Source organism: Actinia tenebrosa, unplaced genomic scaffold (genome assembly GCF_029948245.1).
Source record: "Actinia tenebrosa isolate PJP-AT-01 unplaced genomic scaffold, QUT_ActTen_1.0 PGA_scaffold17__23_contigs__length_9995812, whole genome shotgun sequence".
NCBI lineage: Eukaryota > Metazoa > Cnidaria > Anthozoa > Actiniaria > Actiniidae > Actinia > Actinia tenebrosa.
Window position 1 is genome coordinate 5,765,006 of NW_028292577.1, and position 24,865 is coordinate 5,789,870.

Below are 24,865 nucleotides of genomic sequence, written 5' to 3' on the forward strand. Positions count from 1 at the left end.
CTGTGAATATTGTCAGAAGGGTGATAGGCACTTTAAAACTCTGATCTTGGAAAATTGATTATGAATTATTTCAATTGTTCCATGTCCTGCGAAAAGAATAGAAAATTGCTTCGTAGTCCTGGTAGTTCTCTTCAAAACAGATACTTTGTAGTTTTTTGAGGGACAAGATTTTAATTTCACTGAGAAAACTGCTGCACGGTGATTGGTTCGGTAATTTGTCTGAGTCGACTCCATGAATATGACGCCACAGCCAATCATAAGCGACATATTTATGAAAGTACATAACGATAATCAAACATAAGTATACACTCATGTATAAGTTTTAAAAGATTTTAAAAAAGCAAACTGGCTGAAAATAGTGTGTTACCAAAATAGTAGGAGATCACTCAAAATAGATTTATAAACCTATAGTTTTATTTCCTGTTTTCACTAAGAAATATTAGCTCTTAATACTAAATGAAGATTGGATTGAAACGGCTGTTAGAGCGCAGTAAATGACAAGGCTCCAGAATTCTTCATTAAGAGGTTCACTAATTCCCTAATATTCGCCGTAAGCCAATCATACACGAATAGGCTTGATGATAATTATTGTCGGTAAAATTGCCTTCATCAGATGGGAATGCATAAATAGTTGAATTAAATAATTTTGGGGCCGCGGGAAACCAAACGTAAACAATAAGATGAATATTTATTTTGACGAAAGTTTGAGATACGAAAAACCCCATGCATTTCCTACTCATACGATGGCATTCTTATGGGAAGCCATTTCAATGTTACGGCATGTCGTACCGTGTAAGTGCTGTAAGTCAATACCGTACGTTTCCTAATCATACGATAACCATTATGGGAAGCCATTTCAATGTTACGGCATGTCGTACCGTGTACTTGCTGTAAGTCAATACCGTACGTTTCCTAATCATACGATAACCATTATGGGAAGCCATTTCAATGTTACGGCATGTCGTACCGTGTACTTGCTGTAAGTCAATACCGTACGTTTCCTAATCATACGATAACCATTATGGGAAGCCATTTTTTCAATGTTACTGCATGTCGTACCGTGTACGTACTGTAAGTCCATACCGTACGTTTCCTACTCATACGATAATAGGTTATATACGCATGCTCAAAAAAATATGCCGACAAAATATGTAATACTTTTCAAAAAAATGCTAAATTGAGGAAATATTTCCAACACTCTTATGACTGGCCATTTCAAGATTTTTAATATCTTCCGTGCGTATTTATCTTTATATGATAAGTTTTGCTACATGCTGAGATTTTCATTAAGGAAAAACAGTTGGTTGTATAGAAAAACCGGTCCCTTGGATCGACAAATTTGAATATGCTCATTTTTCAATCCGTAGAAATATCATCTGTTTATTTTTTAAGATATTATCATAATATTTTCGGTTTTGGCATTGATTTTTGATAAACATTTAAATAAAATTCCTTCTTAGCGTCGAAAATAGTTTTAATGCTTTCAAAGCTTGATCTAATGAATTCATTTTTGCCTTCAAAAGTGTGAGATAGGCTAATAAACTTCCGCTGGAGGAAAAAGACGTGATATTGAAATTTATATAGAAGATATAAATGACCTTGTGAGATAGGTATATTGTCCTCGTGTTTTCAATTTATGTGACATACACAATTTGCCAACAAAACTAACTTGTACTAAATGAATTACGTCTATGGCCCAGGCGACGAAAATCAGTACTGCCATTCTAGACTTGTTATGTATATTGGTCGTATTCGTAAAATTATTACGATTAAACCTTACTTGATATGTCAAGACAAAAAGCACTTAGAATCAAGATTATCAGCCTTTTTTCTCGAAACGCGAAAATTTTTTTCTAACTATTTGGGGAAATCTCTTGAATTCTAACCACGACGAATATGAATTACTCGTAAACAATTAAACACGGTTTTGAGTGCATTTATTTTCAAAAAAACCCGACAGACTTTTTAGCTATAGGATTTATCCTTGCTAATCCTGATATTTGATGCAGTTTTTTGAAACATGGATTCTGATACAATTTTCTTAATTATAAAATTAATTTTCTCAGCATCTTTAGGATGTAATTAAGAAAGCAGAAGCTGCATAATTCCCTATAGGAAGAACACATATAGTTTAAAAATAGTAAATAGCCCAATCTATAAGCAGAAATTGTTTGCCCGACGAAAAATAAATAAAACTTCAACCGAAGCGACTCGTATGAAAGAAAAAATTGAAAACGAGTATAAATATGCAAAAAAACGTTTAAGAAATGATTTTAATCAATCGATGAAAAAAGGAAACCCTGAGATTGGAGTGTAAAAGAGCATTATTTTATAGATTATGAATATTTTAGAGCAAAAAAGGTCTTTCAAATATCGTCTGTGAATGTAAATCTACAGGTTTGTGCTTTTTTACCAATAGCAGAAAAAAGGGTTTCTCAGTTTACAGCCAAACTCTTGAAAATTTAAACTTGAATAGACAAACAGACGAATCGGGTTGAAAAACACAAAATTTAAGATCAAAATATCGTAAAAATAAACTCCTATTTGATGAAGGATTAATTCTCGTTCGTGAATGGATTGCAAACATCTTCCCCTCTGAAAATAAGCCCATTTTTTTGAAATTTTATTTTGGGATAAAAGCTTTAGGATTTTACTAGGAATAGCGATAAAAATGTATTAAATAAATAATGTTTGTTCTTTTGCTTCTGTTTTTTGCGGGTAAACATTTTTTTAGCTTTTGACTTCGTATTTTAGTGATCGATATATGATGGCACTAAGAGTAAGATAGAATCGACCGCAATGCAACTAAATTGTCTTGTAACTTAAGGCTATGACTCGAAGTTAGAAGACCATTTTTGCGGTGCGCATAAAATATCGAGTCATTTTGAATTCAAACGCTGTCTGGTTTAAAACTGGCTATGCTCACCTGCTCATCATCGCTAAGACAGAAATACCTTTTGCACTAAAAACCTGGGAGAAATAGATAGATGTTTAAATAAATAGATAGAAATAGAAAATTTTTAAGGATTCTTTAAATGTTTAAGGATATGACCAAGAAACCAGGTGAATGAAGAATAGTCTAGGAAGACGTTCTCTCTTGATGAAGTAAAATGCCACAGGCTCGAAATTTTCCAAAATATCAACTCCATTGTATAAATCATCATCATCATCAACTTCGCCGCCATCTATGTTGATTTTGTCCTCCAAGTTTTTGGAATCTCGTTGTGATTTTCCGAACTCGGCGATAGCATTGTCCTGCAAAGCTGTATTTTCGGGTATTTTAACCTTAGACATGGCCACAAATATACAATGCTTCTGACTCAGGTTAATAAATCTTCACCCAGGGAGAGTTATTCATAAATAAACTGATGCGAATAATTAGTAGAGATGACTTGACTTCTCTACACTGACAACATAGAACATTCGTAAATTCGTAGCAAATACTCACAGGTAGAATTTAAGAACATATATGAAGCGGAATCCTGTTCCCTGGAAGTCGCGACCGATTTCAAATGTTCCATTTTACCGAGAATAAATATCGAGCAAAGTTTCAACCCATATTCAGAATCATTCGTAGCTTTCTGTTTAGCGGTGTAAGTTTACGATGCTCGTGGCTTTAAAGCGTGACAACTTACGACCAAATACCTTATTCGACGATTGACTCGATAGCTTCTCGATTATATTGATAGTCAACTTCTAAACTTCAATAACTGAGATCATATGGTAGTCTTGACAACGAAGAAGATTGGCCATCACCAAAAATGCGACCTTTGAGGCTTCTCTCCGAGGACAACTTGAAATCCTTCGATGATAACACTCCTTTGGTCCAATAAAATATTTCTTACCGCGAAAATTAAAACCTATAGATCAAAAATTTAGAAACGGTTAAGCATGAGAAAAATTGAATTGAATTCATAAAATAAACAGTTTTAGATATTCTTATTCCCAGTTTGCTCGAGGGAAAACTCAGAGATTATTCCTATGGCGTTTTCTTGATAAGCTCTCTTAGCACAAAAGATAAATATTGCCTCATTTCCATAGTTTTTACAATTCATTACTTGCCTAACCTTTTAAGAGAATCCAGCCAGTCGAGTTTTAGCTGTCTTCACTGCAAACTTGCATAACAATAATACCTGAATGACTTAGTTCTACTTTGAAATGCAGATTGTAATTTTTTTTCACAAGTGTTGTAGAGTAAAGAATATGACAGTGATGGAATCGACTGGATACCGTGGTTGCCCTAGAGCTTATTGTTTCTGTTCACGACTCAAATATGTTTTGGCTTCGAGATAATAATAATTTCAAAGTAATCCACTCTTTAGCTCATGAACCAATTACAGACAGAAATTTATGAGTGGTTTACGTGTTGGTTGAGCTAGTACCAGTGAAAAGACCAATTCTCACAAAAGAAGGCAAACAGCATCATTAACACGAAAGAAAGCGGCTTCCTTTCAAAGGGGATCACCTGCTACTCACGTGACTAATACCGAACAAGTTATATAACGAGAAAGATAGCAAGGCAAGCTGAAATACAAAGCAAAAATATCTCTAAATGCGATCTGTAGGTGGTCTAATGAGCCTAGTTTTATCTTATCTTTATCCCCTTCTGGTTTTGCTCTCTTCTTTTTCTACCCCAATTGCCAAGACGATATTTTTTAATGTTCCCTCATGATCATATCACTCTCAGAAATCTCTATCCACAAATACAAATGATATAAAACCTGCACACATTCATTTATCTACTTGTATGTACAGCCGTTAACTGAAATATTTAAAAAATATATTTTTGAAATTTTTTTCGAAGCTTTTGTTTTCAGTCTATTCAATCCTTTTGTTTGCTTCAAAACAATAAAGTTACTTTAGGAAATCTCACAAATATTCCATATCTATATCTAGAAAACGTTAGAATTATACAGAGAGACAAGAGACAGACAGAAAGCTCTCTTACGTGATCATAAAAATGTATTTGAAAAACTATGGACTATAACTGAAAATTCGTGCTAACGTTAACTAAATAGAGTGCACGCACTAAATCCGTGAACATTAATTAGTACTAATTAGTACTATTTCATACAGAATACTTTGTTTTCTATGGTTTATTTGTCCCCATTTAGTACTAAAAGTTAGTATTTCTTTCACGGGTTTAGTGCGTGCACTCTAACGAACTATGAACTAACTAAATAGAGTGCAAAACAGAATAACTTTGAAACTTTGGTGAAGCAAAATTGCACAAGTTTGTACAAAATCCTTTGTTTTCTATTGTTTAATTAGCACTATTTTGTACAAAATAGTAATTTGCATTTCACGGATATACTGATTGCACTGTAACTAACTAGCTAACTCACTCACTCACTCACTTACTCACTCACTCACAAACTAACTGTACTAGTCAGAGTGCAAAACAGAATAACTTTGAAACGTTGGTAAAGCAAAATTGCACAAGTTGGTACAAAATCCTTTGTTTTCTATTTTTTAATTAGCACTATTTTGTACAAAATAGTAATTTGCATTTCACGGATATATTGATTGCACTCTACCTACCTAACTCCCTCACTCACTCACTCACTCACTCACTCACTCACTCACTCACTCACTCACTCACTCACTCACTCACTCACTCACTCACTAACCAGTTAACTAACTATTTTTAGTCTCTCTGTTGTCTCTTCGACGTGTTAGAGTGAAGGCATTTAACCCGTGAAATAAAAATTATTAGTCAAAGTGTTATTCTCAAATAGACACAAAAGAAAACAATGGAATTAGGGTCTACTGATTGTGTTAGTCAAATATCTATTTCACAGGTTTAATGACTTCACTCTATCTCTCTATTTCAGTTCTTTCATCGTTTAAATTACCGAAAAAACTACATTAATCAAAAAATAGTTCTCTACCATCTCAAGTTATAGTGGAAACAATGCAAGGGATAAATTGAGTAGACAAATTTAAATTGTGGAAAGAAAAAAAGAAAGAAAGAAAGAAAAATTATCCCCGCTGACGTCAGAATATCATAAGATATTTATTCATTGAATATTTTTTTATTTTCAAAGAAAAACAATAAAACAAAATAAAAGATTTCAATATCTTTGTAACTACCTTATAGTTTAATGACTAATAGTATGTTTTATTTTTCTTATACAGCCATTTCTAAAGTCGTTGACTACTTAATACTGCATACTAAATGGTGTATTCGAAGAGCGAAATGCATTTTGAGCGTTATGTGACATTGTCTAAAGCAAGACAAATAATCATTATTTATTTGTTTTTAGTGCATTTCATCCGAAACAATGTACCAGCTACATATAGAGAACAAGTCGGTGTAAATAGATTTACTTTACAGTTCAAATTAACGTCGACACTCACATTGCACTTGGGTCTTGGAATACACTATTTACTATGCATATTTCGTATTCAACATTTTTTTGATATGAGATGAATGTTTGTTTGTTGTTGTTACCGTAGCTTGTTGCTGCTGTTGTTGTTTCTTTTGTTGGCATTCTCGACTTTCACATCCCCATAATGCCTTGCATTTTTGGGGGGTAACCAATCAAAAAACTGTCCCAAATTGAAAGATTTCTTAATTGAATTTATCCTATACCTGCTTTTATCTGTACAATACTGTTTATCAGTTTATTCCAAGTTATTTTCGCGTGTACAGATCATGAAGAGTTTTGGTCTTACAGAAAATGTATTGACTTACGAATTTTTATTTTTAAATTTACCTTAAACGTCTTCAAGCTTCTATCATTTTCTGTTTTTTACTTCTTCATTTTATCTTTGGATACCAAACAAGGTAGTGTCAACATTGTCTGATCAGCAAAATAAGAGGATTTTTACCCTCTGGTTACCCCCCAAAGACGCAAAGGATTATGGGGATGTGAAAGTCGAGAATTGAAGTGCGTCTGTTTTTTTCCCAAAAAAAGCCCCAAAATGCACTGCGATTCTTACTCGACCCAGACTTCGGAATACACCGAATCGAAATATGGCGACCAATTTGAATAAGTATTGTTCTGCACTGAACAGCGACTGACTAGCCTCGTGTTCACGTGGAAACATGTATAGGAGGCTAGTCAGTCGCTAGTCAGTGCAGAACAATAGTTATTGAAATTGGTCGCCATATTTCGATTCGGTGTATGGTCAATAGCAAAGCGTGTTTTACAGATTGATTTAGCACAACACATCAAAAACAGCGCGAACAAAAGACATTCCTCAGTGATTTAATTACTGGCTATTTTCTCGTCTTCATTCATTCACAATTTATCAGACTGTTTCCTACCTAGTAAGTTTAGAAGCCTCGAAAATAGAACCAATCAGCATGGGCCAGATGTAATGCAAATAACATTTATCACCTATCAATCATTTAATATACAACCAATCGAAAACGTCTTCATAAGGAAGTCTTTTAAATGCAAATTTATAAAGCTAGAAGTGTGTTTTTTTTAAATAATATTTAAAAATTTTTTTTAAACTATAAAATTTAGGTAAAAATTGACGATAAATTAGTATTTAGAGATAACTTTTGTAGTTTATTTTTTAAAGAATGTTTTTGCCACGGTTCGCGATAATAATAAAAAAGATTATGACAATTAACCGTCTGAAGAAAATTCTATACGCGAATTTAAAATGTTGAAATAAAACCAGAGTTGACATTTAAAGGAAAAATGTAGTAACTATAACACTCATGTGTTAAAGTCTCTCTTATTAGAGACACAGAATATTTTTTTGAATTCATTAAACGAAAAATCCATTTTTTGGCTTGGAGATAAGACAATATTGAGTCAACACGATCAATTTTAGATATTTCTTTGACGTCATTTGACGTCATTCGGCCATAGTTGACATATTCGCACCAGCCGATCGCCCCCTTTGCAAACAAAACGGCCGAAAACTTAATAAAGAAAAAAATATAAGCTTTAACAAAAGATAAAAACTGTAATCATTTGTGTTGTATAGTGTTGTTAGATAGACGATTATTAGAGCACACATCCCACACGGATCTACGTACACCAAGTTTATTCAATACATTGAAATTAAATTTATCATGTGCCTTAATTTCGAGAGAAATCCACGTTTCGTCATAGATCTGCATATTTACTTATTTTTCTTTATTTCGTAATCAAGCTTTATTTAATCAGGTAATGATAAGCACGTGATCAGGTAATGATAAGCACGTGATCAGGTAATAATAAGCACATGATCAGGTAATGATAAGCACGTGATCAGGTAATTATAAACACGTGATCAGGTAATGATAAACACGTGGTCAGGTTATGATGTAGTCAGTGTTTTAGGAAATATTACGAAAATTAAAAAATTCTGGAATAAAGTTAAAAAATAGACCCCTTTTAATATGCAGCACTTTGGAATATATGCAGCTCGATATGGGGGACAAAACAATAGATTAGAGATTGGAATTCTTTTGTTTTGTCCCCCAGATCGAGCTGCTTTGACGTCACATGCAAAGCAGCCTATAACGAACCTCAATTTTTCTTCTGGCCCAGTTCATTATGTTTAAGTCACGTCACGCTTTGAGGTTCATTTGACAATGTTTTTCATTTTCTATTGTTTATTTTTGTTTCGAACGCGAAATTTTCCAGTAAACGATTTAAAAAAAAGAAAATTTTTGAAATTTCGTCAACATGGGAAAACTTCCCAAATTTATGTAGACTTAAAAAAATCCTTTGAGAAAATAGGTTTTTAGGAGTTTTGTCTTAAGTTTATAAATTTTGCCGAGACAAAATATTATTAAGTAAGAAATAGTATAATTACTGAGTTTAGAAATTCTCGTTGAAAACAAATAAAAAACATATAAAATTTGAAAACAAAGCCAAGAGCTGCTCCTCTGATTGGATAACTTAGCCCATATATTTTCTTGTATTGCGCAGCGATTGGTCCGCAGTCAAAACCACTCAGAAACCGCCGGAAAAAAACATATCGCATTCTCACTCTGGATCAGTAATAAAACTACAACTTAAAACTTAAAATATTAATAAATAATTGATAACAATTATTATTCATGCTTAAACAGCCAATGACAATAAACGAGACAATCTCTCGAAACTGAATTTGTTAAATTTTTTCTATTAACTCGTTCCTGAGCCCACAAATTTCAAACTTCCACTAAATAATTATTCGATAATTTCTAGTTTTCTTCGTCTCTTTATCTTAATATTTGCAATCTTGATACGGGCGGTTCGGTTTATTTCTTTCAGTTCAAGTTTTGAGTTGAATATTTTTGACAATTTATCAGTTCAACAAACTTGCTTCAATTTTTGGACTGTAAGTGGTTTGAAGTTTCGCTTTTGAAAAAAAAAGATAAATATTTTACGTCTTTTTCATTTCGTTAAGTTATTTCATCCAACGCATTTTAATTTTCAACTTATTCTGAAAAATAGTCCGCTAACTCCACCAGTGTTTGCTAAATATTTTAGAATAGATACTTTATCGAGTTCCTAAGCTTCAAAAACTATCCCTTACCTTAACTGAGAAAGCGGTTCCAACTTCAGTCAATATTCCAAGCTGTAAGAAATTATCGAAGAGAGATTTTACACTTTGCACGCCGTGAGAAACGTTCTCCTCACTTCTGCGTGTAGCTAGCTGGTTGAGTGGTGTGTTGTATGGGGATTAACAGTTGGATTAAACAAGCTTAGCGGGTAAGTGGTCATATTTCTCACAGTAATTGAAAATGAACTATGTTCAACGAACGTAGCCTGTCACCAAGGAACATAAAATACAAAAGCAGGGGGAAAAGTTTGAGTTATCTGAAAGTCATATCAGAATAATGGATATTTCTCATACCTCTTATAAGATGATATTTTAACACCAATATACTTAATCAAGATAGTATTTTGCTAACGTATCATTTACTCGTGGGTTCAATATATTATTTTTATATATTGCATCGTTATTAGTTCAGTCAAATTTGCATATCAATAAAAAAAGTGGTATTTTGCTAAGTGGAACATATTGGCTATGAACAGGTATACTAACACTTGTTATAAGGATCTTGGAACTCACCAATAGGAAAGAGGAAAATAAAGAACAATTATAAACACTGAATTATCTATTACTTATTGATGGGTTGCAAGCATTCCCAAGAGAGTTAAAAGACAAAAACATGGCGGCCATTGTGGTACCGTTTACAATGGATGCTAATGAGAAATCTTTTGTTAAATGGTACCAACATGGCCGCGATGAAGTAACGTGCAATCGAAGAATATATGCTGAACATACTAACCTATGCAATTTCTTACAAAGTTTTTTGTGCAATTTCTTACGTTTTTTTATATGGTATACATCGCTATATAAGAAGAGATATCTTTTGTCTCGATAGATAACAAATATGCAGTGCTAAGCTCAGGGACTGTAGTTAAGAAAGCTTATCTCAGAGATAATATTGCTTTAATAGCATTTGGAAATTAAAGATGCGATTTATGTTCCTTCGAGCAAATCTTTCTCGGTATCTATTTATCACTAATCATCAAAGATACGTATGACATCACTGATGACGTTAAAAGAAGGGAGAGATTGTCACGTGACGTCATAGAGTAGTAATCTTTTTCAAACATTTAAGACAAATTTTTCTAAAAGAAAAATTTTGAGAAACTGTTATATTTCTTTAATTTTCAGATTCCATTTCAAAATCCTAAGTTAAAAGTAGAAAATAAAATAAAATAAAGCAATAAGAAAGTAAATAAAGAAGAGAGTTCGTCGAAATATATTTATTTCAAAATTGAATCGTCGAGACATCTCATGCACTAAGCAAAGTCCTTACGATGCCTCTCCTGCTCTTCGTAAGATTTTTAACCCACATATTTTTTCTCATAAAGAGTGGACTACAGACTCCTCATAAATTTAAATCTATCACTGGAAATATCAAAAATAGAGCTCCTTAGAGATTCATCATTTGACCACGCAATATTGGTCTAACAGGAAATTTTCAAAAACATTTCCATTCAATAATAAGAAGAATAAATGGTATAACCAACTACGAGTATAACAGAATACTATTTTGAACTATACGGACATTATGCTCCGTCATCTTTGCTTTAATAATTTTCGAAACACAGGATAAAAAGAGGTTGAAATTTTTCACTTTTTTTAATCTTAAAGAAAATAAATTTCATTTATTTTTGAAATTATTTTAGTTTGGGACCGAATATTTTTCTTACATGGAAACAAAAAAATGTGTGGTTTATAGAGAACAAATGTAGTGTAAAGCAGTTTCTAGGTTTAATATATTGGTCTAAGAAAATATCGAATGAAGAGAACAAAAAAGCCCATTTTTACGCTCTAATTTCGAGTTATTTCTACCCGGAAACATTGAAGGAGCTTTCAAGAAATCATCGATGGATCGAATGTTATTAAAGACGTTAAATTGATGTTCTATTTATTTTTCAAAGTGGAAAAATTTACTTACCAACAAATAACGTCGACTGAGTATCTTGTGATATAATTTTTCGTTACAGCTTTGAGAACAGAAACCAAAATAATGCCCCGTGAAAATCTAGTTTAACTGAAATGCACCGCTGCAGTTTGCTTCCCACCAAGTCTAATAATTATCGGTCTTGTCTCTTCATATTTGATATCAATTCACACCTTTAAGCATTTGAATTTCAAAAATATTCGCTAACAATGCATGAGCGTTAGCATTTCGCATTCAAAAAGTACTTGATCCTTCGGACAATATGTCGCTTAATTAAAAACGCTAAAGTAATTCTACAACCGGGGAACTTTACGTCGTCTAAGGATAATAAGAAAACATTCCCGACACAAAATTTTGAAGAAAATGGCGATTTCAAAATATCAATTTTCTAAACTCTCGTCTTTAATTTTATACGATTTTGACAAGGGACAAACAGTTAAAGCAAACAAGAACGTTGCGATGTTAATAATAAAGGAATATTGAGAAAATTAAGCGGCAGAACTGCTCGTTAAGATATAAATAACGAGGCTAAGCTGTGGCTGTCTCGTTCGCGTCGAGTGCAATACAGAGTAATTTCATTATTTAACAGCCGCCTTGAGGAAACTCCATATTTTTCGAGTACTTTCGTCATGACAGGTTATTAAGTTCATCGCAACAAAAGTATTCTAATTCAGTGCGAAAAGGAGGGGGGAGGGGGAAGGGGGGAATATCTTAAATTAATCGTAAAAGGCTCACTTATAACCACGGTCAATTTTTTAGTCGGGCTACCTGTGGTAGGCCGACTCTAGGTTTACCTTTTCTATCTTCACGTCGCGAATGTGCCATGAAAACGAGGCAACCACGTGATTAAATGACATCATATTTTCCCCCAATCATTTACCTCAGCACCACTTGCCTTTCATTTACTTTTACATTATATATTAAACAGTGTGGATGAGCTCAGAATACACCTACATTCAATCTATCATTTTTTAACTGCCAAATAAATGTCTATCCATGGATGCTATCATCCACAATACATATACTAGTTATTCTCCCAAATGTAGCCCGACCACACACTCTTTAGAGTGTCTAGTTTTGTTTGGTTACGTAATCGTCATAGATGCAATCTTGGTTGAATTTACAATAGAATTGTCAATGAATTCTTTTGTTGTATCAACAAACATGGCCGCAGTGTTTTTTGTTACCTTACACCCTTGGAATTGATTGAAAACAAGCAATTCAAGAGAGCTGTAACATATCGTAAAGGCGCGATTACGCGGAGTAATTTTCTCTACAACTTGTCTCGCAACAGGCTTGCCGCTACACAAGTTTCAAGAGTGTTTACGCGATGCAACAGACACTCTGCCAAAATTAGAAACGAATTCTACTTGCATAATGACCCCAATCTGTCCGTCTGTCTGTCCGTCTGTCCGTCCATCTCTCCACCCTTTTGTCTGTCCGTCTGAGAAAAACGCCTTCAGCACATGTAAACCATTAAACCAAGTTATTTTATTTTACTTGTTTTCTCCGAGACTATCAAGAAACTGTCAACCAGGATTCAAGAGTTCGCATGGCTAAACACATATACATTTACCCTCTTAGACACAGATACTCAAAAGAGAGGGAAATTAGAGGGGGAGGGGTGGGACAAAAATTAAGTGTTGGACTAAAAAGAAAACTGACGGTTACTAGAGTTTTAGTGAATGGCCAAAAGTAAGAGTAGATTTTCATAATTTTTGCTTCCAGACCCTGCATTCTTAATGATCTCCGCCAAGAAACTAAGGGCTTTCAGAATACCAGATTCAGGTTTTCTGGTTCATGTTTTCCAGATTTCGTTTTTGCGTTAACCAATCAGAAAGTTATAGATTCGTACGACTTTGTTACTTCGCGGGGACTGAAAGAAACCGCGCGGGGTTTGGGACGAGAATAAACAGTTCATGAAAAAACCTTCAACTTTTTGATACATATCTTCACCTAACCCATCCAAGTAGTCTCATGATAAAATATTCATGCTTTTCTCCATCACCAGTCATCGTGCTCCAGAAGCTACGCTCATGTCACTTGTAGAATTTTCACGAGGAGGACTCTGGGAAATAATAAACGAAGAGGTTAGCAACAGATTCATCATTTTCCATACATCGGTTCACTGGTCAAACACAAAGCATTCATTCACCATTCTCCATACATCGGTTCACTGGTCAAACACAAAGCATTCATTCACCATTCTCCATACATCGGTTCACTGGTCAAACACAAAGCATTCATTCACCATTTTCCATATATCGATTCACTGGTCAAACACAAAGCATTCATTCACCATTTTCCATACATCGGTTCACTGGTCAAACACAAAGTGCTCAAGCGAGGCGCCAAGGTACTTTCAAAGAATTATTCAAATTTGAACCTTGCAACCTCGACTGAATGCTTTGTGTTTGACCAGTGAACCGATGTATGGAAAATGGTGAATGAATGCTTTGTGTTTGACCAGTGAACCGATGTATGGAGAATGGTGAATGAATGCTTTGCACAGGCTTAGCCTCGTTTATAAGTCAGCTATTCACAGATACCATTAAAAGTCCGTGGGAATATTTTAAAATATTGGTATTGTTCAATCTGCAAATTCTTTATATTACAGTTGACATTTCTAAATGATTAGCTCTTTAGCTAGGCTAAGCCTGCGCAGATGAATCTTTAGTCACAGAACACTGCGGTAGTTAACACAAATGAGAAACGTACCTTTACAACAATTTGGTTTCGTAAGATAGCAGCACGAAGTACAAGCGCCTTAGTTCGCTTCTTATATTCTTTGCCCATTTCTAAAGCTTTCCCGAATGTTGAACTCCGCTGGTCGACTTCGCGGGCGTAGAGAACCTGTCAATCAAAATGACCATATTTGGTAACTAATGAAACTTATGTCACGCAACCTCCCTTGTTTGGTAATACCTTAAAAAATGACCATATTTGGTGAATGAAACTATACCATAAAACTTAGGTCACGCAACCTGCCATTTTTGATAACTGAGTGGTCCACATAAAAAATAGCCACATTTTGTAAGTGAACTATACAATGAAACTTAGGTCACGCAACCTGCCATGTCTGGTTACTGACAAGATCAAATCTTTTGATTAAGTTGATCAACATGGCGGCTAAGACATGCACAAGGACAAAAGACATGGCCGCCATGTTGGTTGACATGACAAAAGACCCCAAGACTGAATCTTTTGTTCAAGTCATCCAACATGGCGGCTATAAAGTCACATGCACAATAACAAAAGATATGCCCGCCATGTTGGTTGACATGACAAAAGAAACGAAGAACAAATCTTTTTTTTTTCAAGTCACCCAGCATGATGACGGACAAAAGACATTGCCGACATGTCGGCTGTGAGGTCATATCTACCTGGGCACGGTTGTACGAAGCCTGGATAGCGCTATCCGACGGATAAATCTTATCCATTGGATAAATTTATTGGATAACATCATCGACTTATCTACTGGATAAGGATTTATCGGCTGGATAGCGCTATCCAGGCTACGTACAACCGGGCCCTGAAGAAGAGCATTATTAGATTTTTGCGAAGTTTACCTTATTGTGTGAGTCGATCCGCGCATTGATTTGTTCATCAAGAATAAGCTGAGACAGTTCATCTTCAAGTCGAGACACCGAGGTATTAAATGCGCGTGCCATCTTGCTCATATCCGCTGACAAGTAAGGACTGAAGTACTAGAAAGCATTAAGAATCAGTGTCAATAATACAATCAGCGTTACTTATTAATGATAGAATTCTAGTTACAGGAATGTGAAAAATATTTAAGAGCAATAGCTACAGCATTGCGAGACAAATTGCAAGAGGGTTAACACGATGCCACAGAGATGCGATCAGCTCCTCCTTCGTGTTCCAGCCACAGTTTATACAATTCAATTCAATTCGCAATTCAAAGAATACAATAGGTTTCTGATATATAAATGAGAACCCAACGCAATCATTGTCAAAAGTAGAAACAAATTCTACTTTTCTCAACATTTGCTGCCACTTTTCTCTCAACTTTTTTTTCAAATCGTTGTAGGTTACACACTCCAATGCTCCATGCAACTTGTATCGCAATGGTGTTGTGAGACAAGTTGCAGAGAGAATTGCTCCGTGTAATAAGTCATACAAAGAATAAACATAGTCAATCAAGCAAATATAAATGTAAATGTACAAGCCAACGAGAATAGGAAAGAAATCGACATGAGTGAACGTGTGCATGCGCTTATAAAAGAATGCAGAAAAATTTGAAAAATATAATATAGTAAATCCAAGTTTAATCTCTGTATGATATATGATATCATTTTTAGGGGATAGACAAGGGGGGGCATAAAAATAAAGGCGAAACTTAATATATGTACCTGTATAAGGGCTCTCTTTCGAATCTGACTGTACAACGTGTTCACGTGAGGAGCCAAGTAGATATCAAGCATGAAGTTATCCTGGAAAATTGTAAAGCATAGAATAAAATATACCGTAATAACTGGTATGGAGTAATGGTCGCCGTGTTGGAGGATGTAACAAAAGACATGACCACCCTGTTGGATGATATAACATTAATACTTGCAGACATTTTTCGTTATTTCCTACCTTCAATTCATCTAGTAGTTTCAGACAAGTAGCATACTGTGATTCATGAAACTTGTACAACACATCACGCAATTGTGGCTCAAGCTCCAAGAACAACTTGAACGAGCTTTAAAAAGGAAAGTACGCATTAAGTATATAAATAGGAAAACCCAGTGTCCAATCCCAAATAATTTGGACCAAGAATAGGACGTTCGCATGATGGTGTCATTTGACTCCCACTACCATGATATTTGAGAATTTTCTTTTTTATTCAAATTTGTAATCCCTCATGAGAATAAAAAAAAATTGGTGCTATAAATGAACTAAACAAAAGAAAGTGTGCAAGGGAATCTGGTAGTACAGGTCAATGATGCCATAATGCAAATGTCCTATTGTTTACAGGACTCAAACAAGAGTCTGCCCTGCTGTAGGAGGGGTAGGGAGTGTAGTAGCACCTCACCTGCTTGATAGTACTTTCTTTTGCAGCTCCTGTCGGTCAAACGATGCCAGGGCACAAAGTCCTCCATATATTGCAACATTATTAGCAGACAGCAGCTAAAAAAAATTGTTTCCTCACATTCAGTCTCAAAATCTTATGTGAATATCATTGTGCCCCCCCCCCCCCCCCCCCCACATTTCACAAGAGATAAGACTGGTAACGATTTTGTGATGCAAAGCATTGTGGGTCAAGATCAGAAAGCTCCGCTATCTTGTGTCCTCACATTGACTCCCACAATCCTATACGAACATCCTTATGCATTTCTTCCCAATCTTCACATGAGGAAGACTGGTAAGTTGCAAAGGATTATGGGGTTAAAAGGTTAGACTTGCTCCAAGTCCACCTCTCTTTTGTCTCCTGAGGAGTTTTTTATTTGAGCGAAAAGAGAATTTGACGAGCGTAGTGAGCTAGCAAAGAAGGGTGACAGACTTTGCGAAAGTCTATTAAAAGGTTTGTGGAAGGCATATTAAAGAAAGCTGTTCCAGGTCACCTACCTCAGGGCAATCTGTGTGATCAAACTGCGCCTGTAAGAAGTAACGTGCTGATGACTTGTACTTTCTAGTTGCAAGTTCTGCTAGACCTGGAAGGTAAGAAAGTCATTACTCAGTCAACAATAGTATTGAGCACGACATGACATGACATGCCCTGATGTATGGCTGCTGTAAGACAATGATAGTTTAAAAATGCTGTACCCTCATGGTAACAGTTCAACAAAGTCAGAGTGCGTCAATTCAATGAAGTCATTAGGACCAATAACAGTGCACATAACCCCTGATCAGCCAATGAATTTGCTTGAAAACAATATAGAAAATAAGAAAATTAAGAAAATAATTAATGAGAAGCTGCATAATTAATATTATAATTATACAGCTTCTCATTAATCCCATATTGGTATCTGTCCAATTATTTTCTTAATTGGACAGGTCTGTTGATATGGGATTAATTAGGCAGCTATATAATTAATAGGTAATGGGATTTCATGCTCCCCAATCAAGAAATAATTAGACTCGAAAAATTCCTCTGACTGCCAAATTAGACTTGGCCTACGGCCTCATCCAATTTTGTCAGTCCTCAGAATTTTCCTCGTCCAATTATTTCTTTATTGGACAGCATGGAGTCCAATTACATCTACTTATTTATCAAGGTATTATAATTCTTAGTGTCAAATTACCTGCTGCACACTTTAGTTTGGTTAAAATATTGGTATTGCGTCCTTTGTCCTTCTAAAACAAAAATAAAACAATATTGATGACAATGATATTATGATGATGGCAATAATGATGTCATGGGTAGAGTAGTGGTTTACTGCTCTCCTCTCACCACTGTGGTTTGGGTTTGAGCCCCGCCTCAGACTAGATCTTATGTGAGGATGGTGATGGTGATGTTGGTGATGATGGTGATGTTGGTGATGATAGTGATGGTGATGATGGTGATGATAGTGATGGTGATGATGGTGATGATGGTGATAATAGTGATGGTGATGATGGTGATGATAGTGATGGTGATGATGGTGATGATGATGGTGATGTTGGTGATGATGGTGATGATGATGGTGATGATAGTGATGGTGATGATGATGATGGTGATGTTGGTGATGATGGTGATGATGATGGTGATGGAGATGATGATGATGTCCATGATGATGATGATGGTGCTGGTGGTGCTGATGATGATGGATGATAATGGTGGTGATAGCGATGGTGATGATTGTGATGTTGATGGTGATTATTATTATGATGACAATGATGGTGATACATCAAATGATGGCGATGATGATACTGACGATGATGGTAATGACATATATTGATGATGACAATGATGATAAAATTAATGATGGTGATGGAGATGGATGATGATTATAACGATGACAGTAGTGTAAAGGATGCTGGTGATTATAAAGATCTTTTGCTGATGCTAGTGATTTATATCATAATGATGTCAACGGTAATGATGTTGACAATGATAATAATGATGATCTCAAAGATCATGACTGCCTAATAATCATAATAATAACAATAATCATGATTAATAACGAAGATGGCAATCTGTTAGACACACCTCTAATAAGTATACTGAGGAAAATGGTCAAGTACTGTTAGTTTACCTCTGTTAGTTCTGTAGTGTTTTCTGCCTTGTTGACATAATTTAAAACATGTGCCCAGTTACCCATATGAATACTGACCTGAAATAATAAGGAGTGAAGTTTTATTTACAGTAATAATAGGGAAAAGGGGAACAGGGGAGGGGGTACAAAGGAGGAGTACCTATTTCTATTGATAGAAGAACATTGTATAAATCTATGGAAGTATTCCAGAAAACATTTGTGGCATGGAGGACAAGGGAGTGGGGAAACTTTAAGCTTGACATACATTGCTTTAACAGCTTCATTGGGAACTAATATTACGAATACTGTAGCGTTGAATAGAAAAAAACTAATAGTTACCTAGAAAGGAAAGTCACGAATGGGAAACGAGACCCATACAAGGTGACCACCTCATGAAATGTTGAAATAATTAAACATAAAAATATATGCAAAAAATATAACATCGTACGTTAAAATAAAAAATAAGAATGGAAAAATAAGTTCATTAGGATAAAACTAGTGTACTTTATGAGGTTAACCTCTATGACACCATTAATCATGGTTAAATTTGGCCTTTTGCCTCATGGGCTATTGACTCATAGATCATTCAGGCTGCTGTTTTAATTGTTATATACCGGCTTTGTACCATCACATGATGGCAGCCATGACAGGAGAGAGGAACAATTGATTCTGGTCTAATCTGATTTACATGAGAAAGAATTTAGTTTTCCAGGGGAAGAAGGACTTTTTCATTGTGCCTCCTGTCATGGCTGCCATCTTGTGATGGTGCATAGCCTCAATAGCCTATGATCTACATATATGGTCAATAATCTATAGCCTATAGTGTCCAACCTACTTTAATAACATTCCAGCACATGTTGACTACATGTTTAGCACTTGTGCAGTAGTCCCTTGCTCTTGAGTAACATTTTAAAGCATTGCTGAAAGACATTATATAGACAACAGTCAGAGACAGATATTTAAAAAAAGTATTTTGCACAGCTAAGAATGAACCACCATAGAGTTGTTTTGGTAAGAGAGGTGGACTCATTTGCTGTACCCATAAGAATGGTTAACGTATGAATGGGAAACATATGGTACTGACTTACAGCACATACACTGAATGACATGCCGTAACATTGAAATGGCTTCCCTTTAATCCAGATAACATGCTTGAAATCATTGGTAAGGGCATGTGCACTGTTTTATGATTTGTTTTTCACACTTTTCCAAACTTAACTCATATTGACTTACTTGAGGTCTCCACACTCAAAATAATGGTCACCCAAGTCATCATGACCACGCCTGAAACAAAAACAGTTTTTGATTTTATCACTGGGGGTTTTGACATTCAATTTTATAACAACCTCTAGGCTGATCTAAGTCAGGGCGTGGCTAACTGTCACAGATTGAACCCTGAAACAATCTCTGGGCTGATCTAAGTCTGGGCATGGCTAACTCACAGATTGAACCCTGAAACAATCTCTGGGCTGATCTAAGTCTGGGCATGTTTAACTCACAGATCAAACCTGAAACAACCTCTGTTCTGTTCTAAATCAGGGCATGCCTAACTGTCACAGATCAAACCCTGAAACAACCTCTGGGCTGATCTAAGTCAGGGCACTGCTAACTCACAGATCGAACCCTGAAACCAACTCTGGGCTGATCTAAGTCAGGGCATGGCTAACTCAAAGATGGAACCCTGAAACAACCTCTGGGCTGATCTAAGTCAGGGCATGGCTAACTCACAGATTGAACCCTGAAACAACCTCTGGGCTGATCTAAGTCAAGGCACGGCTAACTTACAGATCGAACCCTGAACCTCTGGGCTGATCTAAGTCAGGGCATGGCTAACTCACAGATTGAACCCTGAAGCAACCTCTGGGCTGATCTAAGTCAGGGCATGGCTAACTCACAGATAGAACCTTGAAACAACCTCTGGGCTGATCTAAGTCAGGGCATGGCTAATTCACAGATAGAACCCTGAAACAACCTCTGGGCTGATCTAAGTCAGGGCATGGCTAACTCACAGATAGAACCCTGAAACAACCTCTGGGCTGATCAAAGTCAGGGCAAGGCTAACTCACAGATCAAACCCTGAAACAACCTCTGGGTTGAACTAAGTCAGGGCAAGGCTACACTGTAACTCACAGATCAAACCCTGAAACAACCTCTGTTCTGTTCTAAATCAGAGCACTAAAGGATTTTGAACAGACAAGTTATTCCAATATAAAATTTTTAAAGAATTAAAGAAATAACTTTGCCTACCTTACACTTTCCTTGATGGAGTTGGTTTTGCAATTCTTTAAGTCAGTGTCCAGTTTTTCAAGCTAAAATTAAAATTAAAAATAATCAATTAATTTTACAATTAACTCACATGTATCTAGATAATTTTCAGAGAATTACAGAGTTACTTGGACAAAAATAATAAGTTCAATTCAGCTGAAACTTTACAGATCTAAAAATATCATACATTTTACTCGCTACATCAGTGACTTGTGATTGATATAAATTTACATGACTATAATTTTTGTAAAAGCAGAAGAAAATGGAATCTAAGAAAACTTCTTGTCAGAAGAGAACTTACAAATCCAGGGCTCAAAATAGTGGCTTGCCAATGGCCAAATGCCAAGCCAAATTTCAGGTTTAGCAGGTTTTTCAGAAGATTAATGCTCTATATAAGAACCCCCATTATTATTACTATTATTATTATTATTATTAAAAGAATAATACAATGGCATGCAAATATTACTGGAATAACCCCCCCATACCATGCTCCTTTATCTACTATGACAGACTACAATTTTTCTCTAGGAAAAAAATGCAATAAATAAGAAGGGAAAATCTGAATTGAATGATCATAAAGAAATATAGGAAAACTTGTGAATTAGAATAATGAGATACCTTTAGTGCTGCCTTTTTGCTTGTTGTCTCTACCCATGTCGTCTCTACTGTAGGAGGCTCTACGTCTCCATGCCTATTACTAGTCAAGTACAAGCATGACATTACTACTACAACAACGTTCAACTACTATCTCCGCTTACTGTATTTACTTGAATAAGTGCCACCCTCGAATAAGTGCCACCCTCAAATAAGTGCCATCTTTGAATGAGCGCCACCCTTGAATATGTGCCACCCTCGAATAAGCGCCCCAGCTCCGGTGAGGCACTTGTTTGAGTATTTCCATAAGATGATAAAATTGCACTGTAATTGCTAACCTCCTGAACTACCTGAGTGTTGGATTTCATAACTGCCTTGTCAATACCTTTCTGCAGGTTTTCAACAACTCTTCACTCGGTGTCGATGTCACGACTGTTGCGGAATGTCCAAAATTATATCTAACGCAAGTGGATCCACTTTGTCTTAGTCTGTGCCCTTAAAATGAGTTCAGTTGCCCCACTCTTATTAATACAGCAAACAAATCTCCTGTAGTCACATCGTTATCCAACATCTTTTGGTACCTGGCATGAGACTTTTAAATAAGTGCCGCCCTTGAATAAGATCCACACCAGAGATGCGCTTACTCGAGTAAAATACTGTGACTGTTTCTGCTACAATATTACTAATTCATATGCATATATCCTCATAGTGTTTCACTCACCATGCATCTGCCAACCTTTGGATAATTTCTTGATACAGTTGAACATTGAAAGTGTGTTTAACATAGTTAAGAGCAATCCTGCAATCAGACAAAAGGACAAAGGATTATATGATTTCTGCTTCTATTTTACTTCATAATGTGGGAGTAGTTGTTAGTTCTCTCCTGTGTCTCTAAAGGGTTTTGGTTTTACTGCATCTCTTGTTTTTCCTCTGCAAAAATCAATGCTTTTAAATTCCATTGTGGTACTTGCATGACGTTGTCCTGGGCCCAGTTGTATGAAGCGTGGATACGGTGCTACATGTATCTAACGGATAAATCCTTATCCAGTGGATAAGTCAACATTTTTAAACATTTTTATTGATTCACATACACATAAATATTTACAAGTATTCACAGGTGTAACAACGAATTAACATAAATTACCAGAAAAGATAAATCAGACCCAGGCCTGCGCGGTAGTTTTTTACTTTCGAGTTTTGTTTTACACGTGCAAAATCATCCGTAGTATTTTTCGTTTATTTTTTCATATCATAAATTCATGTAGGACTTTTAACCGTCAGGTATGTAACTAGTGCATTATTTTCCTTATATTAATATTAGTTTTGTAATATTTTGTTTGTTTTTGTTTAGAAACCTCACTCGACTCACTCGACTCACTCGACTCACTCGACTCACTCGATTCATTCGATCAAATTACCTTACTGTGAACTTATTCTTCTTATTGTACTTTTACTGATTCAAGTTAAATACAGAAATAGTTTCAACAACCCAGTGAGCGTTTCAACGTTTTTTTAGTGCCTACAACAGGAGTAATATTAATGAATAGTGAAAAGAAAGTTGAAACTAAATAAATAATTATATGAGAAAGAGCTAATTTTTGGTGTGTGTGGTTGTCAATGCAGTTATCGAAGAAATTATTTATCCACTGGGTAAGCTTTTATCCATTGGACAGAGCTATCCACCCTTGGTACAAGAGGTCCCTGTAGATAAAAAACCATATGTAATTAATATACCTTAGAGCATCTATTTCAAGTGCTGGGCAATGTTTAGCTACAAACATAAGTCGGCTTAGCTTTGTAAGACCAATGTAGTTGGATGCATATACATCAAGATCCTAAAAAAATACAAAAGAATATCTCTGTCATTCAATTGGAATATCAAAGGAATGAGGAGGGCCTGAGGAGGGTATATTATGTAGTAACATAAAATATCCATACCTCCCCCATGGAGTGGGAGAGAGATTTCCAAGGGGTGGGGAGGGCCTGAGGAGGGTATATTGTGTAGTACCAGAAAATATCCATACCTCCCCCATGGAGTGGGATAGAGATTTCCAAGGGGTGGGGAGGGCCTGAGGAGGGAATATTGTGTAGTACCAGAAAATATCCATACCTCCCCCATGGAGTGGGATAGAGATTTCCAAGGGGTGGGGAGGGTCTGAGGAGGGTATATTATGTAGTTGATTGCCTTCTCTCGAAGAGGGAATTACACTTTTTCTAGAACTACACCATCAAAAAAATATCTCTTGAAACATGGATATGATTGAAATAAAACCCTATTAAGCTTACAATATTTGAAATAAAAATGGTAAGTTTTTATATGTACAGTAGTGTTGTGATCTATTTTTTGTTGTAATACTTACAATTGTAGCCGCTTCAATTATAAAATTATCTTCTGCAGCTTGTTGATCGACTTCAGGAGCAATATCAACCTGCATTGGTTCTATAACCTGGTAAAAACAAAACAAAACAAAAATCATCTGCAGACATTTTGAAAGAAAGTTGATTCACAATCTCGCGAAGTGGAGTAAATTTTAACAAAAAAATGGCAAAAATCCTTAACAATTTAGTTACCTCATTATGTCTTGAACCTCTGGACGGTAATGGCATTGTAGCAGAGTACAAATTTAGGTTAATATTGCATTTTTTGGAAAGAAAAATCGTATTTTTTTCCTGTAAAGTTTTTTCGTTTTGACTTGGTTCAATCTTACTTGACCCAGACTACTACGGACTGCGTAAACGGTGTAGGACTGGTAACTAAGACACAGGAAGCCCATGACTTCGTAGTTTAGTTGAGTCACAGGTAGCCCAAGCTTGGTTTCTGTGGTGTCCTGTTATAAGGAAATGTATGGAGATTCATCAAAATTTTCAATAAAATCATTGAAACGTGAAATAAAGCCTCGAAATTTTACCAGATCATTGAGTAATAGCACTTCTTTCGCTCTGTGTGGTTATTTTTCTAATTTAGCCCGTTTTAAGGATTTTTACTCTCATTTTAGGTCGAATTTTGAAAGCGTTAAAATGATTCAATCAAAATGAAACTTTGGTATTATGATGCTAATATATTGTGGTTAATTTTGCGAAAATTAGAATAAGATTCATCGGGCAGTTTTTAAGCTACATTTATGTTAGTATTATAATACATTAGCTGCAAAATACGGCTCATAGTGACCTCAAGTCTATCGGATATTTTGAAAAATCGAATGGCTCTATTTCTTTTAATTTTCTTGTCATTATTCTACAGGGATTTAACAACATATTTAAGTCAAAAAAGGATCTCCAAATAAGTAAATTAACTGTTTTTCGATGAGGTTACAAAAATGTTTGGTTTTTGCAAGATTATTATGTCTAAAAGCTTTAACGTCAAATATCTCGCAAACGCCCATATAAATTTCCTTCAAAT

The 24,865-nt window shown here is 35.4% G+C and overlaps 1 protein-coding gene and 1 long non-coding RNA gene across 2 annotated transcripts; both read right to left on the minus strand.

Moving 5' to 3' along the window:
* Positions 1-2,476: 2,476 nt before the first annotated feature.
* Positions 2,477-4,406, minus strand: LOC148910350 (uncharacterized). The gene is made up of 3 exons (XR_016120021.1): positions 4,068-4,406; positions 3,449-3,860; positions 2,477-2,970 (listed from the first exon to the last, which is right to left on the minus strand). It is a non-coding gene; the product is annotated as an uncharacterized LOC148910350 (long non-coding RNA).
* An 8,485-nt stretch (positions 4,407-12,891) lies between these two features.
* On the minus strand, positions 12,892-24,205 carry LOC116305561 (COP9 signalosome complex subunit 1). Its single transcript, XM_031715500.2, has 17 exons — positions 24,037-24,205; positions 23,826-23,912; positions 23,200-23,300; positions 22,187-22,264; positions 21,490-21,568; positions 20,854-20,915; positions 19,840-19,890; positions 19,442-19,526; positions 18,607-18,684; positions 17,674-17,725; positions 16,997-17,082; positions 16,464-16,558; positions 16,025-16,130; positions 15,796-15,876; positions 14,992-15,129; positions 14,141-14,275; positions 12,892-13,490 (listed from the first exon to the last, which is right to left on the minus strand). The coding sequence occupies exons 1-17, from the start codon at positions 24,070-24,072 to the stop codon at positions 13,434-13,436; spliced, it is 1,407 nt and encodes a 468-aa protein (XP_031571360.1). The 5' UTR covers positions 24,073-24,205; the 3' UTR covers positions 12,892-13,433.
* Positions 24,206-24,865: the final 660 nt, after the last annotated feature.

Bases quoted from the DNA above. Each gene is read 5' to 3' on its own strand.
- LOC116305561 (XM_031715500.2), bottom strand. From the start codon at position 24,072: ATGCCATTACCGTCCAGAGGTTCAAGACATAATGAG. The intron at 22,265-23,199 runs GTATATTAATTA...GTCTGATTGCAG, and splicing joins CTTGAAATAGATGCTCTAAG to GATTGCTCTTAACTATGTTA. The intron at 17,083-17,673 runs GTAATTTGACAC...CTTACCTTCCAG, and splicing joins CAAACTAAAGTGTGCAGCAG to GTCTAGCAGAACTTGCAACT.